The sequence below is a fragment of the Caretta caretta genome, chromosome 10 (assembly GCF_965140235.1).
Source record: "Caretta caretta isolate rCarCar2 chromosome 10, rCarCar1.hap1, whole genome shotgun sequence".
Classification (NCBI taxonomy): domain Eukaryota; kingdom Metazoa; phylum Chordata; order Testudines; family Cheloniidae; genus Caretta; species Caretta caretta.
The window spans coordinates 81,496,248-81,518,903 of record NC_134215.1 but is presented as its reverse complement, the minus strand read 5'-3'; the positions used below and the strand labels follow the sequence as shown (position 1 = coordinate 81,518,903).

General features: G+C 45.3%; 1 protein-coding gene across 2 annotated transcripts in view; it reads left to right on the top strand.

Annotated features, from left to right (window-relative positions):
* ITGA11 (integrin subunit alpha 11) overlaps positions 1-22,656 on the top strand; it is a 167,419-nt gene that overhangs the window by 33,367 nt on the left and 111,396 nt on the right. For both annotated transcript variants that reach the window (XM_075133254.1, XM_048867418.2), the window contains one exon: positions 8,781-8,892. In XM_075133254.1, coding sequence (XP_074989355.1) covers positions 8,781-8,892 — 112 coding nt within the window. The remainder of the gene's footprint in view (positions 1-8,780; positions 8,893-22,656) is intronic.

Here is a 22,656-nt window from a genome sequence, read left to right as displayed (position 1 = left end):
CTCTACAAAACCAGGGATCTCCTACCCCAGGGAAATCCAGGCAGCAGGTGTGAAATTCAGGGGAAAGGGCTTCACACACTTGTGATTCCCGTTAGGAAATAGGATTGGCAGGGACATCTCAGACTTGCCCTCTATGTGTAGTGTAATAATATCCATGCTTTAAGGACAGCCTGGCCACTCAGTGTATTGCTTTGTCTGTCACTTGACTCGTATGAAGATTCTCCCTCATGCTGGGTCCACCCTGAACTTAGGAAAAGTCCCTCTATTGCAGACCCTGCTGCAACTCTGGTGTTGTCTTAAGGGTGAGGTGAGAATACAGAAGCCCATGCCACCTCTTCTGGCCTCCTGATGTCATGGCCCTGAATATAGTCTTATTTTTAAGACTAATTACAGAAGCAGAGGCCCATACTTCATGGGATGAGTGTGGCTTAGTGTGTATGTCACACAGAGCTGGTCTTTCACAGTGTTGCCAAGTATTGGGGATTTTTACCATGAGCTTTCCAATATTTTAGGCTTTTCTTAAACTCCAGATCCTGGAGTCTAGGGATTACGTGAGAATCTCAGTTTTCATAGTTTTTATTTAAAAAAAAGTAATTTTTCAGCCTTCATGGGTGTGGAGGAAATCTTGAAACTGTGACCCTTAAAAGCTCAAACTCAGAACACGAATAAAAAGAACCCCACATCCATTATTTTAATCTTATGATTCTGGAGAGGCTGACTCATGATTTGTGAATGCATGGGGCTGGCAATGTTGTGTCTCACACAGGATTTTCCCAGAGATCATTTGCAATGTGAGGGGTCTTTTCCCAGCCCGAGTAGTAAAATGTAACCAAATTGCATCAGTTTCCAAGTCGGTCCCCCTGATTAAAATTTGTGCCAGTCTTTTGGGGGCTGGCTGGACCGTGCCTGGGGAGACGGCCAAGCCAGAGCATGTTTTTTACAGTTTGCACATGTGTGTTAAATTGCCCATTTTACACTTCTCCCTAATAGATTTGATGTACGCACTTCACTGCTTAACGAAGCTTTAATGCTATTTTTTTGTTCTAAATTGCCTTTTATGAATAGTCACAATGGATTGATTACCTTTCTACTGCCTGTCTCTCGGAGAAGATATGAGTGGTGGTTGGGACCAGGCTAGGGCCATATATTAGGCCTGTATGGGTATGTCTACACTGGATTGAAAGACTTGTGGCAGGGCCAGATCAGCTGACTTGCGCTTGCGGTGCTAAAAATTGCTGTATAAGTGTTTGGGCTCAGGCTGGAGCCTGGGCTTTGGGACCCCTTCCCCTCATGGGACCCAGCTGAAGGCCAAGAGTCTCCACTGCAGTCAAACCGCTCCATAGCTTGAGCCCTGTGAGCCCAGGTCAGCTGACCCCAGTCAGCTGCAGGTGTTTAATTACAGTATAGACTTACCTTATGTGCTAAGTTTCAGAGGAACAGCCGTGTTAGTCTGTATTCGCAAAAAGAAAAGGAGTACTTGTGGCACCTTAGAGACTAACCAATTTATGTGCTAAGGATTTTGTCTTTAGTTGTTCTTTGGAATAACACAAAGCAACTGTGTAAGAGCATCCTTCTACAGGAGGATAGCCAGGGACAGATTTTGTGCCTAGTGGTCTGCAAGATTAAAGGTCCATACGTGCGGATGCAACTGTATGCTTAAGTCCTAAAGCAAGGAAGGATGGTGCTGCACTCTTCCTATGTTATAAAATTGGGAAAAGTAGAAAACCAAGGGCCCAGCATGTCAGTCTTCAAAAGACAAAACTCCCATCTCTGTACACTGAGACCTTTATCTATGTAAGTCTCACTGGTGTAAAACTAGAGAAACTCTGTTGAAACTCAAGCATCCAACCTATGCAAAGGCAGAAGGGAACTCAACTGTGTGTTATATCCCATTGAGCACTTACTCTGTTGACTACAAAAATATAATAATCTAGGGAGCTAATCTTCTTGAATGCAGTTTAGTTACTGACACACATGTACGTGGAGGTGGATCTTGCTATTTTGCATGTTTGAAACTAGGGATGTCTGAAAATTTTCCATCTAAACTGTTTATCAGTTTTCAATTTTTTTCATGAAAACTCAAAATTGTAATGTTTTCAGCTGAAAATTCTTTGAGTTTTGGTGTTTAGAAGAAAAGCTGACATTTTCCTGTGGCGAACAACTCCATTTTCCGACCAGCTCTCATTTAAACCTCATCCGTTAATACTGGGCCTGATTCTCCACAATCTGACACAGGTGTCAATTTTCCGTAACTCCCACATATAAGCCAGCAAAAGGAAAACGAGCCATTAACTGAGACTCTTAAAGCAGCCAAGGAGATTTGGTTGTCCCATTGCCGTTAAAATACCTCAGGCAGCTTTGAAAATCCCAATCCTTGCTTCTGTTACTTTTTGACAGAGTTTTCGATTCTACATACAGGAGCAGATTCTTCTCTTGCTTACACTTCTGTGAATCAGGAGTAACTGCACTCTACACTGAAGACAGTGACGTTACACCAGTGTAAATGGATCAGAGTCAGGCTGACTATGCTAGATCTTCTGTCTTGTTTTTTCTTCATGATACCTTTTGGATTATACTGCTGTTGGTAATATTGCCTGGATTGCATCCAGCAGGTATTGGATAAATTGCAACACTTCTTAGTTAAACTGGATATTGTTTTTAGCATTTAAAAAAGATTAGTCTAGCCATAAAATTTTGTATACAGTCTCCATGTCTCCTCTTCTGTGCTGTCTAGAATTTCTTCTAACTGGTTTTAAAGGGAGTGAGAGAACCTGGATTTGTGCAGGAAATGGCCCACCTTGATTATCATACACACTGTGAAGAGAGTTATCACTTTGGATGGGCTATTACCAGCAGGAGAGTGAGTTTGTGTGTGGGGGGGGTGGAGGGTGAGAGAACCTGGATTTGTGCTGGAAATGGCCCAACTTGATGATCACTTTAGATAAGCTATTACCATCAGGACAGTGGGGTGTGAGGAGGTATTGTTTCATGGTCTCTGTGTGTATATAATGTCTTCTGCAGTTTCCACGGTATGCATCCGATGAAGTGAGCTGTAGCTCACGAAAGCTCATGCTCAAATAAATTGGTTAGTCTCTAAGGTGCCACAAGTACTCCTTTTCTTTTTGCGAATACAGACTAACACGGCTGTTACTCTGAAACCTGGTTTTAAAGGGTCTTACCTCCATTTTCTTTGGCTAGACTCAGGAGTTTCTCTACTCATGAAGATCGGTTTCAGAGTAACAGCCGTGTTAGTCTGTATCCACAAAAAGAAAAGGAGTACTTGTGGCACCTTAGAGACTAACAAATTTATTAGAGCATAAGCTTATATATATCTTCTTCTTATATGTTCCATTCTATGCATCCGACTAAGTGGGCTGTAGCCCACGAAAGCTCATGCTCTAATAAATTTGTTAGTCTCTAAGGTGCCATAGGTACTCCTGTTCTTTCTGCTCATGATGTCAGTGTTGCAGATTAGTTACTATGGATACAAAGGAGCAGATTTACACCTCACATTCTTACCTGTAAAAACACTTTTCCATTCTGCATTTTCATCTGAGGAACTCCAATCTCAACCTCTGGCTGAGCCCTTGTTTTCCATTTAAAAAAGGCTTGCCCCCCAGGACATGCTGTTGCCAAGTAGTCACCTTTAAAATGGTCATTCCCCAGCCATTACCACAACATAGAATATGAGACCCTGCAGCTATTTTCTGCCCAATGGGGAACAGAAATTCTGTCGTATGCTAGATACCTCACTGGAGTAATGTTCACTTCTTTTAATTGTCCCCCCGAGGCTGCCTTTTCCTATTCAGTTCTCTGATCATATGCATCTAATGTAAAGAGATGCAGGGTCTCTTTTCAGGTGTTTGGGTGCCTACAGGTATTTGTGAGACGTCTTTCAGCAATAAAGAGTTCTGCAAAGGAACAAACGTTAAAATGACCGCATTAGGATGGAAGTCAAAGTGTGTGATGTGGCTCACAAAATCCAAGAACCAGGACTTTGCTGGTTTGAAGATATAGGAAGGATAGCACGGCAGGAGAGGGTGGTAGGAAACCAGAGGAAGCAATAGATGGATTGCATCAAAGAAGGTGGTAAGCAGGTGGACTTTAGTGCTGCCTCGGACAGATTAAGATGACAGATGCTTGGGATAGGGGGAAAGAAGAAATAAAGAGATCCACGGTGAAGATTATATTTTAAACAAAATCTCCTTTAGGAGGTGAGCAGTACGTATACATATAGGAGGTTGGCATTGCGTTCAGACACGAATCAGCGTGTATATGACTTGTGCAGCATAATACTCTTAGCAAGAGAGAAACTGTTTCTTCTGGGCAAGAAACAATAAGCTGTGTGTCATCCATATCTGGAAACCAGACCTCCAGACAAATGCTGCTAACAGCCTCACATATGTATTGAATGAGAGAGGACAAGATGAATTTTCTCTCCAGGAATAACAATTGCTAAGCACAACACTTTGGGTCTTGACAAGAAATAGGAATGAGTCCATTTGCAAGCAGCCCTGTCTAATTCTCCCAAGATCTACAGACGGGTCGGCAGCATCTTACGATTTGATTATCAGAGGCAACAAATAGCTCTAATCGTATTAGCATGGATACTTGACTTTTTCATCCATTACTAGAAGGTCATCAGTCCTCCCCACTCATGCAGTCTATTTACCCATCTCCATACCCTGCCTGTCAAAGGGTCAAGGAGATCTGAGAGAATTGTCTGGGCATAGACAATCTTTTCCTCTAAAGGGCCGGTTAGAGGGTAAGTCAAGTTTCATGAGCGTAGGTGGAGCCAATGCTGCTTTAAGAGAGGCCAGCAGCTTGCCCTCCTAATGAGTGGTGGTACCAATCTGCACGAACCCTGGGCCAGCACCTCCTCCCTGGCCTTCCCCAGACAGAATGTAAATCTGGAACTCAAGTGGTGGCCCAAAGTTTCCCCCAAAACCTCGAGAAACCCAGAGAACACTACTGGCCAAAACTCAAATAGACCTGACGTAGCGCTTGTCCCTCCAAGGATCTAGAGAGGTTGATCTGAATCTTCTCAGTGAGAGGAACTCAAATTCGCTAATAAAGCGACATCGGCACGCCTAACCAACCTGTCCATTGTTTGAAACAAATCTACTGAGATTTGTTGGAGGCAAGAAAACTGCTCTTGCAGTATTATCCAATCAGGTTTCAGTGATCCATGCAAAGGTGGGGCTTCAACTTCAAACAGGGGCAGCCCTGTGGACCCGTGACGTTGGTATACTCGGCATAAGCAATTGATCCTTGACGTTCCAGCCTCCCGAGAGAGGCACAGACGAAACTTATAGAATAAGTTTAGATTTCAAACTTGGCTCGTATCTCTTTTATCCTTTTGGCAAGCATCAGCGCCCTTCTGCTCTGCCCGCCTGCAGAACACAAAAGAAGAGTACATGTGGAGAGAGAGAGGAAGGATTTGATCTGATTCCGTCACGTTATGCATGGTGGTTAATGTTTTCCCTGTAGCACCTCCTCTGTTGATGTGTCCCTGTGAAGTGCACGCTGGCTTAGCATTGTTAGGGTAGCTCCATGGAAACAGCTGACTATGATCAGAAAGTCTGTCTGCCAATTAAGCATTTATCTTATTTAAAAAAAAAACCCATACTTTGTTGTAGTTAAAACATTGCTGATGGTGATGTGTCTTTACAAATGATAAAACCAAGACTTTAGATTCCCAGGGATGATATGGGTGCACACAGCATAATGGATGCACACAGCTAAGAGAGCGTCAGGAAATGTCAGATTATTCTTCCATTTTTATAAATCTTTGCATACTCCATTATGGATTTATACAGCAAAGAAATAGCCATTTACATTTATATCTGTGCCTGGCCCCAAATTTCTGGATGACAAGAAATGCCCCTTAGGTTAGAAGGGTGAGCCAGAAATAGATTATTCACACTTTCTGTACAGAAGAAAACACTGGAGACCATAGTACAGCACAAATAAAAACCAGACCCCTTCATTTCACTCAGAGCAATTACAATTCTTGAACTAGATCAAGACGTATTTCATCATTCCTTTTCACAGTCTGGACACGGTAAGAGAGAGAAATTTTCACATCCCATTGTCAGTCTTCTTTCTATCTACATTCCAGCTCTCTTGAGCTCATATGCAGCAATAAAATAGGTCCCTAAAGAAAACCCTATAGCACACAAAGAATTTAGTGTGTTGGTTTATTTTAGTGACCACAAAATACCACCCATACAAAAATGTGTGTGCTGCCATATTTTGACCTTGCCTTTCTTAGACAGTCAAAGTTCTGAGGGTGAAATCGGTTATCATTGCAAGCTAACTATTTTTATTCTTTTTGGTTGAGTTCATTACACTGCAGACATCCCACCAGGTTTGTATCATAGTAGTTCCTTGTTGATTTAGATGGGGACTTGGACCAAATGCTTATGCGGGGGAATAAGGGGGAGGAAGAAATGATCTAAAACCTGGGCTGGCTACTTGGCTCTTGGAGCAAAGGAGAAAAAGGGCATTGTGCACCTTCTTACCACCTCCCCCATGCAGGTGACTGGGATGTAGGATGGGAGGGGCAGGGAAGGGCTGGAGCCTCAGTTATCTCCCAGTGTGCGAGTCTGGAGAGTTGAGCCACTCAAGGACTAGTACAGACCATCAGCAGTGCCAGCATCCTAATTCTTCTCCAGAGCCAGTTGAAAGAAGGGAGAGAACTGAGTCTCCGAAACACAATGTCTCCTGGGGTGATGCAATTTTCACATTGTCCCTTGCTCAGGACTGTCCTAAAAGCACAGCTAATGCTATAAACAAAAATGCACTTTAAGCTGAGACTGGTCTGAGGCACAAAGCCGGGCTGGGCATAGAGATCCAAGCCGGTCCTGAACTTCTCCAAACTCTGCTGATGGTCACAGCAGAGGGGTTTGGATTCTGGACCAGCTGTACTGCAGAAGGGGGCCTCTTAGTGAAGACAGCAGGTTTAAGCATACGTTTAATAGACATCCTTTTTAAACAAACGTCTGAGCCTTAAAGATCACACGTTTCAGTGCTTCCAGTCTCCATCTCAGAGCATCCTTCCACCTGGGAGAGATCTCGCTTTAGAGTCCATCAAGACTGCTCCCTATCTGCTGGAGAGAGCTCACTAGACATTGGCTTCTTTTCCCACTGGAGTGACAACAGCCCGCTCCCAAAGCAAGACTGAATTCAGCCAATCCATTTGCTTCTCCTGGCAGAGCCTTAAACCACCATTAAACCTTCTGGAAGGATTGTCTAGGGGAGAGAGCACTGGTTTGGGATTCAGGAGATGACAGTTCAGTGCCTGGCTCAGCCACAAACTACTTATATGGCCTTGGGCAACTCACTTAATCCATCCCGTCTCTGTTCCCCCAGCTGTGAACTGGGGCTAGTTCTTCTCTACTTGACAGGGGTGTTGTGAGAATAATGACTCTGGGGCATTCAGACATTATAATTATGAGGACCATATAAACCCCAAGATAGGAATCCAATCTGTCAGAATAGTGACCCTGCATTTGGAGGGAGGTGGTTGAAAGGTGCAGGTGTGCAAGGAGGATGTTCAAAGATCTTTTTTTTTGTTGTTCCTGATCCTGTCCTGTCAGCTGTGGTTTTCCAAGGTGACTTGCTCTTGCATGGCCTAGGATAAAAATGTGATGGTCTCTCTCCTATCTTTGCTTAGAGGCTGCCTTTGCAGCTAAGGAATTCCTTACAATGATTTCAGCACCCAGACGGGTTAAACATCTGTGCCGGCCCCAGATGGGCTGGAGAGCAGAAACAGGCGTCTTCCTTCAGACTTCTGCAGCTGTGACCTCTACACCCGAAACAAAGTGTTTTAAAACTAGGTCAGCTCCAGGTCAGCCAGCAGTCTATTGACACGGCACCCTGCTGGGGAGCCAGGGTCAAGGCTTGAACTTGGGCCCTTGCTCCAAACAAAGGCTCAGCCCGTGCGTTTGCCCTTCTGCGTCAAGGGAGCTGACTGGTAACGGGGGAGCTGAGCTGTAAGAGCTCTGGCAATGCAAGGGAGCTAGCGTGCTCAGAATCTCCCAGGATCAGACTCTGTGAGCTGCACTGTGTCCTTCCCGGATGTGTGATCAGGGAGATGCTGATGGTCCCACTAAGCTGTAGGAGAATAGAAGGAGCAGATTCCCTATAATCAGTGTGGGGAAGGGCAGGGGAATTCCATGTAATAATTATTGGGCTACAGAACATTCCTGCTGGGGCCTGGGGGAGGGGAGGGGGAAAGAACAGGACCATGTTAGGCAGAAATAATGCTCAGCAAATGGATAAATGAAGTGCAATGCCTGGGGGTAAACTCTGTCCCAATATCCCCTCACTCCCAATACCCAGTGTTCTCCTGTGGGTCAACAACCTGGCACAACCAAGGCAAGTCCCCACAGCAGCCCGCTGGGAGTCTGGGGAAGCCCTAAAATGGAGGCAAGGTGGACAGCTGAAAAAATGAGTTCTTAGCTGTGTGCCGCACAGGTGGTATCATAAGATTAAAAAACCTGGAAGCAGTTTTCCTGGCTAGTTTCTTCACTCATAAGAAGAAACAGAAGGCACAGGCTCACAATGGATATACCTGAGAATGAGATTTTTCCTTTCAAACAGTGTAAGGAGTAACATGCCTGCATTGTATTATTTATTCCGTGTGTTGGGTAATAGTTAGATTTCATGGTCCTTTACGCTGCAGGTCAGTGTCATTAAGGGAAAGATCTCCTCCTCCCCACCCGGGACTTGAACTGATTAGATCTTTTTTTTTTTTTTTTTTTTCCCTGCCTCAGGATTCTGCGACACCTTCAATATTGACACCAAAAGGCCCCGAATCATACCAGGCTCTAAAGAAGCGTACTTTGGCTACACCGTGCAACAGCATGAAATCGCTGGGAAGAAATGGTAAGTGAGTGCCTCTTGTCACTGGGGCCTAGCAAGAGGAAGGGGAGCCATTCTCTTAAAGCCAATCTATGCAAAACGCTGTAAACTCGCTCCATCTCGCTAACGGCGTTGCCTCAGAGAAGGCAGCTTTGTGACTTGCTGTTATGAGAGGGACTACGAGGCAAATTCTGCTCTCCTTTACGCTGGTGTAAATCTTTGACCTTCCCTAGCACCTTCCATCTGAAGCGCTCCAAGTGTGATTCACATGAGAGGTTCTGTCAGAGAGAGAGTTTGTTTCCCTTCCATAGAAGCTGATGGGTGTCGAGTTTCCAGGTCCTGCTGCTGCCTGTCATGTGTACATGGCACTGACATTCGAGATGTACAGCACCTGGCTGCTTCCATTCCCATGAGCATTTCCTTCGATCCTCAGGTGGGCTCACACCTCTGAGGGGTTCTCTTTGAGTTTCAGAGTCTGGGACTCGGAGGGAAAACTCTAAAGCCTGGCTTCTGGTCAGAACTGTCAAGTTTTACCTAGTTTCCACCCGAATGCACATCGGCCAGGATACTTTGGGTCGGGTGTGAAAGATGAAACTTGGATGAAATTTTTATCTGGCTTTAGGTTTCCTGGTAAAAAGTTTCACGCCTAGCCAAGGCTGGAAAATGCAAGGACTGCCCAGGATAATACGATGATTCACCAGATGTTAGGGACGTCACTTAGTGCACGGCTAGAAGGCACTCAGATATTACAGCAATGAGGGTAGTATGGGAACCTATTCAATGTCCCAAAACTTCATTAACAGTGAGTTAAGGTTGCCCAGGGGTGCCTAGCGCTCCTCCAGAATAGCGGACCTTAAATCTCTGAAAACCAGGATATGAAGAATTTATGGTACAGGCCTCCTCCATTTCCCCCCACCCCAATCCCCAAACTCCCTCTACTATGTCTCTTCCCCCCCCCCCATTCCTCCCACCTGTTTCCTACCATTTCCCTTAATCCCCTTCCCTACCACTCATCCTTATTTATCCCATTCCCCTCGCCACAGCCCGAAGCCCCCTCTCCCCTCCAATCCCTGAACCCTTCCAAACGCCACACCCCTGTACAGCTCCCGCACCCCAACATGTTCTCCAGTGCCCCTCCATATTCCTTTGATTTGCACCAAAAAGTTATAAGACTCTGAACAGGTTAGGAGCAGCTCATGTTGGCAGGGGGTGGGTGTCTCTATGTACTAGGTCACCGGGGACTTGCTTTCCTTTGATCACACTGTCCTATTGCTCAGGAAAGAGGATGACATTATCCTAACTGCTTACTGGAGTTTTTCTCCTTGCCTGTATTGAAGTTTAATGTTCATTTCCTTGACAATGCTTCGAAAGGGAAATCTGAGTCTGTGTGTGGATTTTAAACTGTCGCTCTGATTGTATGTCACCGTGAGCCAGCCGAATACTGTGCCAACAGACTGCCTGGACACTCGCGCTTCAACAGGGCCCTAATCTTGCTGCGTGCGCGCAGCCCGCTCTTTTCGGCCTTTTGCTTTGGTACCTGCCAACCCAGAGTGACACCCCTTGCCTTTACTCGCTTTTTCAGCCAACCGGAAAGGGGCTGTGCACCAGCTGAGCTAAGACCCAAGCAATTGAGATCAGTTTGGGGAGGATCGGAGCCATAATTTGTGCTTTAGGTGTATGCAAAAAAGGTGGTCATGATAAAAGAAAGATGATGATTTTGTAAAAGGCGGGGTTGGGGCTGTATCTTAAGAGCCCCTTGTTCAAATCGGACCACTGACCCTATCTGGCACCTCCGTGAGGCCCAGCACTTTTCAAGACAATCCTCATCAGCATGTGGATTTTAGAGCATTTATAATAGCCTACAGCCAAACAGAAAATGACTCTCAACCTTAACCAAAGCAGAGAGAGTGCTCTACTATTCAAGAGAATAAACCAGACCACACAGCGTATTGTCCTGCTGCTTTCTGGGACTCATTGCCCAGCTATGCTTGGTGCTCCTCTCCCAGACACTGCTCTCTGTCCCATTCTGAAGATGCCCACACCCGAGGAGATCACAGTCAGCGTGTGCGTACGAGCTGGGGCAGCCAGCGGTTTGTGCAGAAAGTTTGCAGGGTGCAATGGGGAGGTGTCTAATGACTAGATAAAGATCTGAGGCTTTGGATCTAAATGCTCAGTCATCTCTACGTGTGAGGGTGGCTTTGTGCACACTTTCACCATGTTCATGTTGGGCTTTGCTGTCTCAGTCTGGGATGATTGCTCTGATTTATTAAGATATTCACATGTGAGAAAACCCACCAGATGAAAAGTCCTTCCCATGGCCCCCAGATCTTCAGAGAACCCGAGGGAATTATCTCGCTAGTCTCTTTAGAGGCACACGTTCTCTCTTACAGTGTGGCCTCACATGCCATAGAGTTGGTGTAGTGGCTTTTAGGCCTCCCCCACTGCCGTTCTCATGCTCTGCCATTCCCTCACTCTGCTGCAATATGGCTCAGTGGCTTCTTTTCCTTGTGAGTTAATGAGAGGTTCTGACTTAACCTTGGATTCCCCAGCTTTTGTCATCACAGCCTTAACATATTTAGATGCAGTTTCTTTTCTGTTTAATTTAAGGTTCGTGATCTTCCCAGACAGGCTGTCCTGTGGTGAATGACGAGTCTGGCTGGATTTATGCCCTGATTGCCCTGAAGCCAAAGGGATGGCGTGTTTTCTCCCAATTAGTACCATATACTGCTTTAGTTAGAGACAACTGCTGGGGGCTGGAGACTTGTTAGAAACAGCAAAGGGTGACTCCGTGGTCACAAGACCAGCCGTAGGAGTACATGGTGGATCAGAGCTCAGGGCCGCTGCTTATGATGCCAGAACTCCTAGCTGTGATTCTTCTGAGATGTTCGCAGTTATATAAAGCATGGGTGTTTCCACTCTGGCCTCTGGGTTTGCTCACCCTACAGGAGGGGATTGAATTCTGAGATTCAGAGATTGTAGATTGACGTTCCTGTGAGAGCCGGCATTTAGGGACTGGTTTGAAAGGAGAATGGAAGCACTATTATGCATTCACTGTTGCCAATTGAAAAGGAAAGTATAGGTATTTAACGGTGCCCTGTAAACTTAAAACTCTTGGCTGAGCCTTTCAAAACTGGGTGCCTGTATTTAAGACCTAGGTATTTTCCTACTGCTTACATGGGACCACCAGAATTCCCCAAATTACATTTGGCCCTAGCTCTACATTTTCAAAAACGACTAATGTTTTTTGTGTGTGTGCGCCCAACTTGAGACTCCTTATGGGGTGTGTCTTTCAGTGGGTGGGAGCTCAGCACTTCCTGAAAACCAGGCCCCTTTAAGGCATCTCAACCTGGGCAAAACCACTTTTGCAAATGTGGGCACCCATGTAAGCAGCCTGATGTTCAGAAGTGCTGTGTGCCCCCAGTTCCCCTTGACATTAACTGGATTGCTGGGTGTTGAGCCCCTCTGTTGATGAGAGTCCACCTTCTTTCCATGATGCCTGTCGGCCTGTCTTCCCTCTCCTTTGGGTCACTTTATCTATTTTGGAAAGACAGAAGAAATCCTCTTACATCCTGGTATCAATGTGTGGAGACCTGTGGTTTCCATCTGAGGTGGCAGATACTTCTACTGCAGGATTTTGGTGGCTGGCGTTCCAAGTGCCACATTTAAAAAGCTCATCCATCGCATCCATCTGCCAGCAAAGCCAGTGCAAACAAATGAACAAAGAAATGAGAGTTGCCAGCTATTTCTGTTTACTAAGAATTAACGTTTCACTCGTCAAATTCCTTGTGGCTCAGGGAACAACAATGCAGCTAAGGAACCTGCTAAATCAACACCAACTGTTATTCAGCACGTCTATTAATCATACATTTTAAAATTAAACATGTGGGGAAAGAATAAACTGCATTCCCCAAATGCCACTGAATTGGGGATTTCACTGCCATTTGCAATTGTTTGGATTATTTTTTCCCCTCTAGGAGCAGCCAGGAACTTATCTTCATTAAACAAGAAAGAGTGAAAGAGAGGATACTTGTATCCACATACAGATCTCCTTATTGGGATGTAAATGTTGATATTTGCCTCCACGATGGTCTTTCCCCAACATTTTGGGGAACAAAAGACCCTCTGTATGCATGCTCACGGAAAAGCCAATAAAATGAGGAGCAAGCATAACTTGCTCAAATAATTGTGAATTATTTCCTGACTATTCATCTTGCTCGGGTAGAGGAATAGGTAGGAATTGGCCATGTTACAGTAACATTTTCTGTGCCCAGCACCTTCTGGTAGAACTTTAGTCCAACATGGCAATAGCCCCTTTTCTGTCATGATTCAAAATGCCACCAGTGTTTACATGTGAACTAGATCATACAGCCTTGAGTTAGGCTTGGATCAGAATTTCCTGATGATTGGAGTGTCCAGAATCCAAATCTTTCTCCTCGTGCCAATCTCTAATATAGCCAAAGCTGAGTATGAATCACAGTGCATGGTGTATTTCTCCCATCTGATCTCCTGTGGTAGGTGAGCCAGCAATTCTAATAAAACTTACAACCATAATCAATCTCGGGCAGGCTAAAGCAGTAATTTCTGCCTGCTAAGGCAGCATATCTCTGGCAATGTTGATCTTTAATCACGATTAAAGTCTTCAATCCTGATTTATATCCGTATGATACACTGCTAGCAATTGCAACTCTGACTGCTCCTGATTGCAGCACTCAGTCACTGTTGAGTGTACCACTAACACCTTGGCAACAGATACAGCAGGCGCATTGGTATATAAAATTGATAGACATCTGGTTTACAATGGCCTGAAGTAAGATACTTGTGTTGGAGTTTCATTCTACCATTTGCTGGTCAACTAGCCTAAGTCATGCCATCTGCCTTGTGGTGTATGTGGCGGGCGAGAGCTAGGATGAAGTATCTGTTTTCTGTCAAGTTTGTCCTCACTGGAGATAGTCACAATTTTTCTAGATTTTATTTTAAGGCCTGAAGGAACTATTGTGATCTTCTAGTCCAACCTCCTGTCTAACACAGGCCACAAAACGTCACTTCCTAACTTCTGTCTGAACCAGCTAGAGTGGATCATTTTAGAAGAATGTCCAGTCTCTATTTAAAGACTTTAAGGGACAGAGAATCCACCCTACCCCTTGGTATGTCCCTGGACTGTTTGCCCAGCCGAGTCACTCCATCATGCCCCCGTCCTCACCCCAAAGGGGTTGTAGCCAGCTGAACTGCAGGTGGGGCCAGGGCCCTGACCCTAGCTGGGCACCTAGCAGAGGCCCAGGGCTCAGTGTAGACCATGTTTATCAGTTCCAGGTTTAAATGCTGCTGCTTGGCATGTTCTCTCCAGTGCCCCAAGGCCTGCATCTGCCCTGAACAGATGGAATTCATCGGCAGGTGCTACATCTGTTCTCCCTCCCTGTCAGCCTCCAAAGGGCAGGGTTTAGCCCATGGTGTTTATCTGTCTGAAGGAGCTAGCGGCTATGTGGTGAAAAAGGGTCAATGTGCGATATAGAAGCAGGCTCTCCCTGGAAGAAACTCGTGATTTCGCTTTGCTTCTAAAGCAAACGGCAACGTGCTTCACACCGGTGTATGTCTTTAAACCACGGGGAGACTACAGCTGGCGTCGAACACAGCTGCTCGCTTACTGAGCAGAACATTGCCTTGAGAGCACTTGAGGCCAGTGTTCTGGGATCTGCACTAGCAGCTTATTGGTCTTTGGGTGGAGTTTCAGGTATTGGTTCTGATCTGGGCCTGGCTTACCTGAAGGATTGCCTCCCTCCTTGGTGGTGAGCAGCTGCACTCAAGCTGGATCCCCTGTTATAAAAGAGAAGGGGCAGCTGGCAGGGTGTTCTCTGTGAGGGCTCTGGGACTTGCCCCTCTCCCCCAGTCCAAAACTGCCTGAACTTAGTGACTTAGCTCAATACAAAAAACACCTATTTGAGAGGGGTTTTTGGAGGGGCTGAGGGCCTACGTTCTGGATGATGAAGGGGGTAGATGGCTGGCTGAGTTCCTGTGGCATCTGTGACTTCACTGTTACTGAGATTTAATGAAAGGGCCAGATTCTCATATTGGTGTATGACAACCCTCCCCGCCCCCTTTGCACGCATGCACTGAATGCATGCACTTGGGGATTTGAGAGCCAAAAGGGTGTGCACACTTTCCTGTATTCCCACTCACAATCAGAACCTTAAACTAACATAGCAGAGTTAATTTTTAAGGGGGTATCATCCCAGCCACCTGTTTTGCAGGTGCAATTTTTGCACCCACAAGTGACTGTCGGTGAAAATGTTGTATTCCAATACCTACTTGCCTGAGGTGGCAGCCCATCAGGTAGCTAGCTAGGGAGGTAAGTGTTATCATGTGTTGTTAATAAGGAATTATTAATCTTCTTGTTTGCAGAAACTGCTTCCTCTTTGAAGGCTTAAATTAACTGATTTTAGCACTCAGTAAAGTTGTGCAGTCTGTTATCCCACAGAAAAGTCCTTTGGCAACTGGCTGGTAGAACAATTCTGCTAGGTAGCTGGCTCAAATCAAGCCTCCATTGATGGTGACCAGAAGTCATTGCCATCTGATGGCTATGTGTGAAATGAGCTGTGTATCTTAGTTCATTTCCTAGAGAGCAGAGATCACATCACAAAATCGGGGCAACTGCCACAAAATTGGCATCCTTAGTTGTAGCCTAGGCAGAGAAGTCAAGACCCAGGCATGGAAGAAGAAAGATCCTGTGACCCCTACAGGTCTTTCCTCAAGGGCAGGACTGAGGCACAGAGACAAGTTGACTTGGTGGGGGAAGGGGGGGTCTCCATTTTCCAGGGCTCCTAGTCTGACGTCTTTCACAAGCACTGCCTTCTCACTTATAGAGACACCTGCTGTGGGATAATAGATGAAATACTGTGTTTGCGAGGACCTGATCCCAAGCCCATAGCAGTCAATGGCAGTCTTTGCACTGATGTCTGTGATCTTTGATTTAGGCCCTAATAGACGTTTGGTTTCTGCAAAGAGTTTTCTGATGGGTTGGTTCTGAGCTCAGGGACTTGTGTTTGAAGCTGTAGGTCTCAGAATTAGATAAGGAAGAGTAAATAAGATGCGTTTCCTTTAGCTTCCTTTCCCCGTTTGCTTTGGACACAATCCTTTTTTGAAAATCCTCACTTTGATCTTAAAAGTACATGCCCCCCTTAACAAACTGTACTGTAACAGAATGCAGAGGGCATGCAAGCGTGTGGCAATCCAGATGTTAATTAGATACATAGCATATTGCTCCAAGCTGATGTGCCAAACTGCTCCTCAAGCAGTGTTCCTCATCTGACTGTACACGGGAAAGACTACGACGGCTGCTGGAAAAATCCACCATGGGTGGCAACTACAGTGAAAATGATTTAATTTTAAAAATCTCTTCTTCAGGGGTGACCCTGGTGTATTGGGGGAGAGGGTATTTTAGCAGAGCCTGCCTACTGTCCTGTTCAGATATTAAGAAGCTTGAAAGAAGAATACCGTCTGCAAGAAAAGTTAGTGAGGCTCTTTCTCCAGGGGGAGCTCCACTTCTCTACCCTTGGATGCATGGCCCTTATTCCTATAGGGGTCACATTCTATCTCATGAAGTCAGTTGTTCCTAAGTAATTTACGCACTGCACTGAGCCTATGGCTGTATTTTGTAATCGTTCTACCAATGGCTACCATCTCATAACACAAGAAAAGTTCCTGTCTTCAGAGTTCCTACTCTCCAACTGGGTAGTTATGATGACTAAATGTCCAGTCCCTGGTATCCTGCCCCTGTCTTTGCAAACTCTTCCTTTGCAAATAACAGCCTCCCTCGTGCAGTTGCTTAGCCGGGTTCATAGAGTATAGTGCACGTCTCTCAGCTCTTTCATTTTCTGGCAGAGGCTGGGTCTGGCTCTTTGTTCACATGGACAAAATGAAGCAATTTACACTCATTTCAGCAGCCATTTTGTCTCAAGGTTTTACTTATCAAAAAACTCCAGGCTTTTGCCTGATGGGGTTGAGAAGTATGATAATAAATGAGCCATTAGTTGCTTAAAGCCTCAGACCTGTAAGTGAAAGACCAGTTGTTTGCTGATTATAAGGACTGATTTTTCTTAACCCCACCCCCGCCCTCAAGAGGTTTTTATCCTCGATCTCTCTTTGTGAAATAGAAGGTCTGTGACATTCCCCAGGGTGAACTGCTGTGTCCCCTTAGCTCTCCAGCCTGGAAAGCCTTTAACACGGCTTTGCTAGCGAACACCAACCCTGCAGAGTCCTCCCAGCTGAGTACATGAATGCTACGCCCAGCCATCCATGAATAGATACAGGGTGACACCCGCATATCCCACAGTCCCAGCCTTGCCCCCCAGAAATACGTGTCTTGTACTGTTCAGTAACTCACTGGACGGTACAAGCTCATTATTTTAGTCTGTCATTCCAACAAAGGGTAATAAATACACCAGCCTTGTTGACCTGAGTAGAGATGTCCCAAACACTTCAGTCAAACACACTGGTTTAGATAAAGCAGTAAAACAAATTTATTAACTAGAGAAAGATAGATTTTAAGTGATTTACAAGTGATAAGGCATAAAATTCAGAGCTGGTTACAAAAGAAATAAAAATATAAACATGCAAGCTAATTCCTAAATTTATCACAGCTAACAAATTTAAATAAAAAGCAAATAGGTTTCTCTTACCCAAAAACTTTCAGTAATCTGTACTGGCTGCAAAAACCTGCAGGCCAGGAACACTGCCCCCAGTTCAGTGATGAACCATTTGTCTTTCAAGTGATCTTGCTGCCGTGAGTAGAGATGGGGAGGAGAGATGAGGAGGAGATTTCTGTCTCTCTGTTTTATAACCACCTCCTCTCTTTGAGGATTACCCCCCCCCCCCGCCCACTTGGGAGTAGGCAAAACAGTCCCCTGTGCACATGAGATTCAAAATGTCTTTCAGGTGAATTGCAAATTTCTTTGTTTACAGTCTCCCCTGTTGGCAAATGGTTGCTTCAGCAGTTAATAGTTTTCTAACACCTGTGGTCAGTTGTTTGCTGTCTCTGAGAAGCTAGTCTGGGGGCGTTACCCAGAATTGCAACATATTTCAGTAACGAACATATAGTAAAATCTCATAGCTTTACACAATGTTGTTACACACTTTTTAACAGGACAATGATGTTCAGCAGATTATGAGTTTTCAAATGATACCTCACAAGGCATACTTTATGCAAAATATATCCTAAATGTACAAAAGTGGTGAACATGGGGTACAGGGTGTCACAAGGTCCTTGTAGACTGATAGAGAATGTTTCCTTGATTTTTTTTCAATATAAGGGCATATCGAGTGGGGTCCCACAGGGGTCAGTTCTGGGTCCAGTTCCGTTCAATATATTCATCAATGATTTAGATAATGACACGGAGAGAGAAAGAGAGAGTAAAGTTTGTGGACAATACCAAACTGGGAGGGCTTGCAAGTGCTTTGGAGTATCGGATTAAAATTCAAAATGATCTGGACAAACTGGAGAAATGTCTGAAGTAAATAGGATGAAATTCAATAAGGACAAATGCAAAGTACTCCACTTAGGAAGGAACAATCTTTTGCACACATACAAAATGGGGAATGACTGCCTAGGAAGGAGTGCTGCAGAAAGGGATCTGGGGGTCATAGTGGACCACGAGCTAAATATGAGTCAACAGTGTAACACTGTTGCAAAAAAAGCGAACATCATTCTGGGATGTATTAGCCTGGGGTGGCCAACCTGGGGCTCCAGAGCTGCATGCAGCTCTTCAGAAGTTAATATGCGGCTCCTTGCATAGGCACTGACTCCAGGGCTGGAGCTACAGGCGCCAACTTTCCTCTGCTTACCCCAAGGCCCCTGCCCTTCCCGCCTCCTCTCCTGAACCTGCTGCGCCCTTGCTCCTTCCCCCTCTCCCCCAGAGGCTCCTGTACACTGTAACAGATGATTGTGGCAGGCAGGAGGCACGGAGGGAGGGGAGGGGAAGTGCTGACTGTCAGGGCTGGAGGTGCTGGGGGTGGTGGGCTGATGGGGGCTGCTGATGTATTACTGTGGCTTTTAGGCAATGGACATTGGTAAATTTTGGCTCCTTCTCAGGCTCCCCTGTATTAGCAGGAGTGTTGTAAGCAAGACACGAGAAGTAATTCTTCCGCTCTGCTCCAGGCTAATTAGATCTCAACTGGAGTATTGTGTCCAGTTCTGGGCACCACATTTCAGGAAAGATGTGGACAAATTGGAGAAAGTCTAGAGGAAAGTAACAAAAATGATTAAAGATCTAGAAAACATGATCTATGAGGGAAGATTGAAGAAATTGGTTTGTTTAGTCTGGAGAAGAGAAGACTGAGAGGGGGCAATACAGTTTTCAAGTATATAAAAGGTTGTTACAAGTTGGAGGGAGAAAAATTGCTCTTCTTAAACTCTCAGGATAGGACAAGAAGCAATGGGCTTAAATTGCAGCAAGGGCGGTTTAGGTTGGACATTAGGAAAAACTTCCTAACTGTCAGGATGATTGAGCACTGGAGTAAATTGCCTAGGGGGGTTGTGGAATCTCCATCATTGGGGATTTTTAAGAGCAGGTTAGACAAACACCTGTCAGGGATGGTCTAGATAATGCCATGAGTGCAGGGAATGGACTAGATGACCTCTCAAGATCCCCTCCAGTCCTATGATTCTATGATAATCATTTTATAGCCATTAATAGTTCATGATTTTTAGGTCTTGACCCAATGCCCACTGAAATCAGTGGAACGACTACCATTCACTTTGTCTCAGGTCAGGAACTGGAGTGAGCAGGATAGCAGGCAACGAGGGGTTCAAGGCAGGGGCAGGACAGAGGCAAGGCTGGGTAGCGGGCATGGGCAGCAGGCAAAGTGGTGGGCATGAGCCCTGAGCAGCCACCAAACTGCTGCTGCTGGCCCCTGCAGCCAATCAGGAGGCATGGCCAACCGGGCTGCCTGCTGCAGGCCACCTGTACTCCTGAGGCGGCCTGGAGATTAGTCTTGCCACTGGCCCTGAGTCCTGACCTCCAAACCCTGAGAGAGTTTGGTTTCTTAGCACTTGTTTCCAGTTCAGTGCGGGTCTAGAACGTTTCTCGTAGTCAATTATGTACTTATGTGGTTCTTGTTGAATTAATAAACTGCTGATTGGTTACGAATAACCAAGTGTCCTGGTGTGAGAAATAATGTCTAAAGCAAATGTAGACCTGGAAAGAACCTCACACTAAAATTAGTAAGATAGGGCTCCCTGGACTCGATCCATTTTATCCAGTATTGGCTACAACACTTACCAAACTGGCAAATGTAGTTGGTTAGATTTCAGTTTTAAAATCTAACTGGGACCATGGCAAAGTCATTAAATTGGCCCCTATTCATGCTTACATGATTCCTTCACACTCACCCAGACATGCCAAACCTGCGGAAAAAATGCAGAAATTGGGCTTATTTTTGGGTTAATTGGCTTGTGAATTGCTTGTTGTCTAGTTTTTGGCTTTTATCTTGTTGCTTGTTTGGCTTGTAGCTTGTTGTAGCTTGTTGCTTCTTTTTTTTGATTGGCTCCCGGCAAGCAGGGGCAAGGGTGCACTGCGGGCCCACCACAGTCCCAGACTGCAGGCCGGGGGGATCTAGTCACATAGAGTGTTGGAGTTCTTCGGGATTGGCTTGTTTTGGCCTTGTTTTGAAATGGGATTAGCTTGATTTTTGGCTTACTGTGAAAGTCGGGGTGCTTATTTACCACATGAAAGTTGGCAATTGTGCACTTACCTCTCTTTCAGGGGTGATAGTTACCTGCGTTGCACCTCATGTAGTAACTTCCAAGCAGTGTGGGGATGTCTGGGGCACTCTGGAGGTATAAAGTGGCATATACTGCCAATTGAAATGTAATTTTACTTATGCTTCCAGGCCATCACCTATAGCATCATGAAGGAATTTTCACCGCATCTATCCAATGGTTCAGTAAAGCTACTCCATGTTCCTCAAGCCAACATCCAGTGTCTGCTTCTTTCCATGTCTTTGCAAGAATATAAATGGATATCCTGAGGCAAGATAAATAGGCAAAGGTATTTTTATTAAAAAAAAAACAAAAAACCACCATGAGTCACTCTGGTTAAAATATAAATCACTGACCAAACAAAGTGGCCATAGTATAAAACCGGCAGACACACTGTAGAGGAACCCTATTATGTGATTCATAATAATGGTGTAGGACCTCAACTGGCAGGAGGCAGATGAAATGGAAATGATGAAATGCAACCACAGCTTGTTGGCGAGGCGGAAACCAGACATTCGTTCCTGAACAACAGCCTCCGAAAGGTTCCATGAAATCTGCTGAAAGGAAAAGGGGTGCCAGGAAACAAAATGACAACCTCAAAAATGCAAGACTATCTAGGAGCAATTGCTATAACAACACTCCCAAAACTTTGCTGCCAAATACCAAGTGTGGAATCCGAGTACTTTGGCACCTACGCTAGTTTCTAAATATTTTAATGGTGCTTTTGGCCAGTTAGATGATTTTTAGGAGAATTTCAAACGTTATTATATACATAGATAGTATGCACATTTATATATATACCTATGGGTGTGTTTGTGTAAATATGTACTATGTATATTTTTGGTCAGGACTATTTTCTTAGGGCAGTGAGCCAGATATTACACACTTTCTGGGTTCTAACCATAACCCCCCATAATCAAAAGTTTGAGAGGAAAGACTCCAGAATACTAAATTCTAGGGGGAGGGGGAGGAGTTTGATTTGTAATACTAAAAAAAGGTCAATGTGTGGGATCAAGCTTCTCTGTTCATTGTTCTCCCAGACCAGCAAGTTAATGGCAAGCGTTTCCTCCTCAAAGTTTGGCTCCTTTTAAAAAAACTCAATATCTTTCCACTGAGCGTGTGAACGGAATAAATAGCAGTGAGCTATCAAGCCTGATAGAATCATGTCATATAATTTTGCACAATAGCAATGGCTGAATTGCCACAACACTGTGGAAAACTCCTGCATGCAAGTTGTGCTTATGCTCGGTGGTGCTGGATCAGCGGAAATACCCAGCAATGGGCCTCAGCGGGCCCTCACTGACGCCTAGGAATCTCCACCAAAGTCATTGGGGGTGCCTGGGTGTAGTGGAGGGCAGAATACATCTCCTTCCATATGGCTTTTGCCCTTGGTATAAAGTCGGTTTATATAGTTTTCAGTTGAATGAAGCCGAATTTTGTTAACAAGATATTGTTAAGGACATGTATAACTACGAGACCCTCACGTTGTAGGTAGGATGGGCGGTAGTCCATTCCCTGGAGGTGAACTGCACCTCATGGGGCAGGCCCTCCGCTAGTGTGAGTCACTGTAGCTTCAGATGGCGAAGCTGACCACCGTGACCGCTCGCGGGAGCAAAGGGTGCGTAAAAATCCCATCACTAGGCATGGATGCACCTGCTTGGATAAAGTAAGAAGCGCACACCTCCCCTGCCCCAACACACACACACACACAGATTCACACACTTCCTCCTGCCCCAGCACACAAACAGACCCACCTCTCCCCACGTACGCATACCCACACACACGGAGACACACACCACCCCACATGCACACACACATGGAGATGCACATCCCCCCCCCCCCCCCCCCCCGGCACACATACAGTTTTGAGTCAAATACAAACTCAGTCTTTTTGAGATTCAGAAAAAAAGTTCTTAAAGGCCCACCTTGAAGGGAAAGAAAAGGGGGAATTCTTGTGAAGCCACAGCTCTGGTCTGTGGCTAAGGGGTGCATGGTGAAGTGCGAGGGCCAGAATCTCTTGTTCACAGAATATCAGGGTT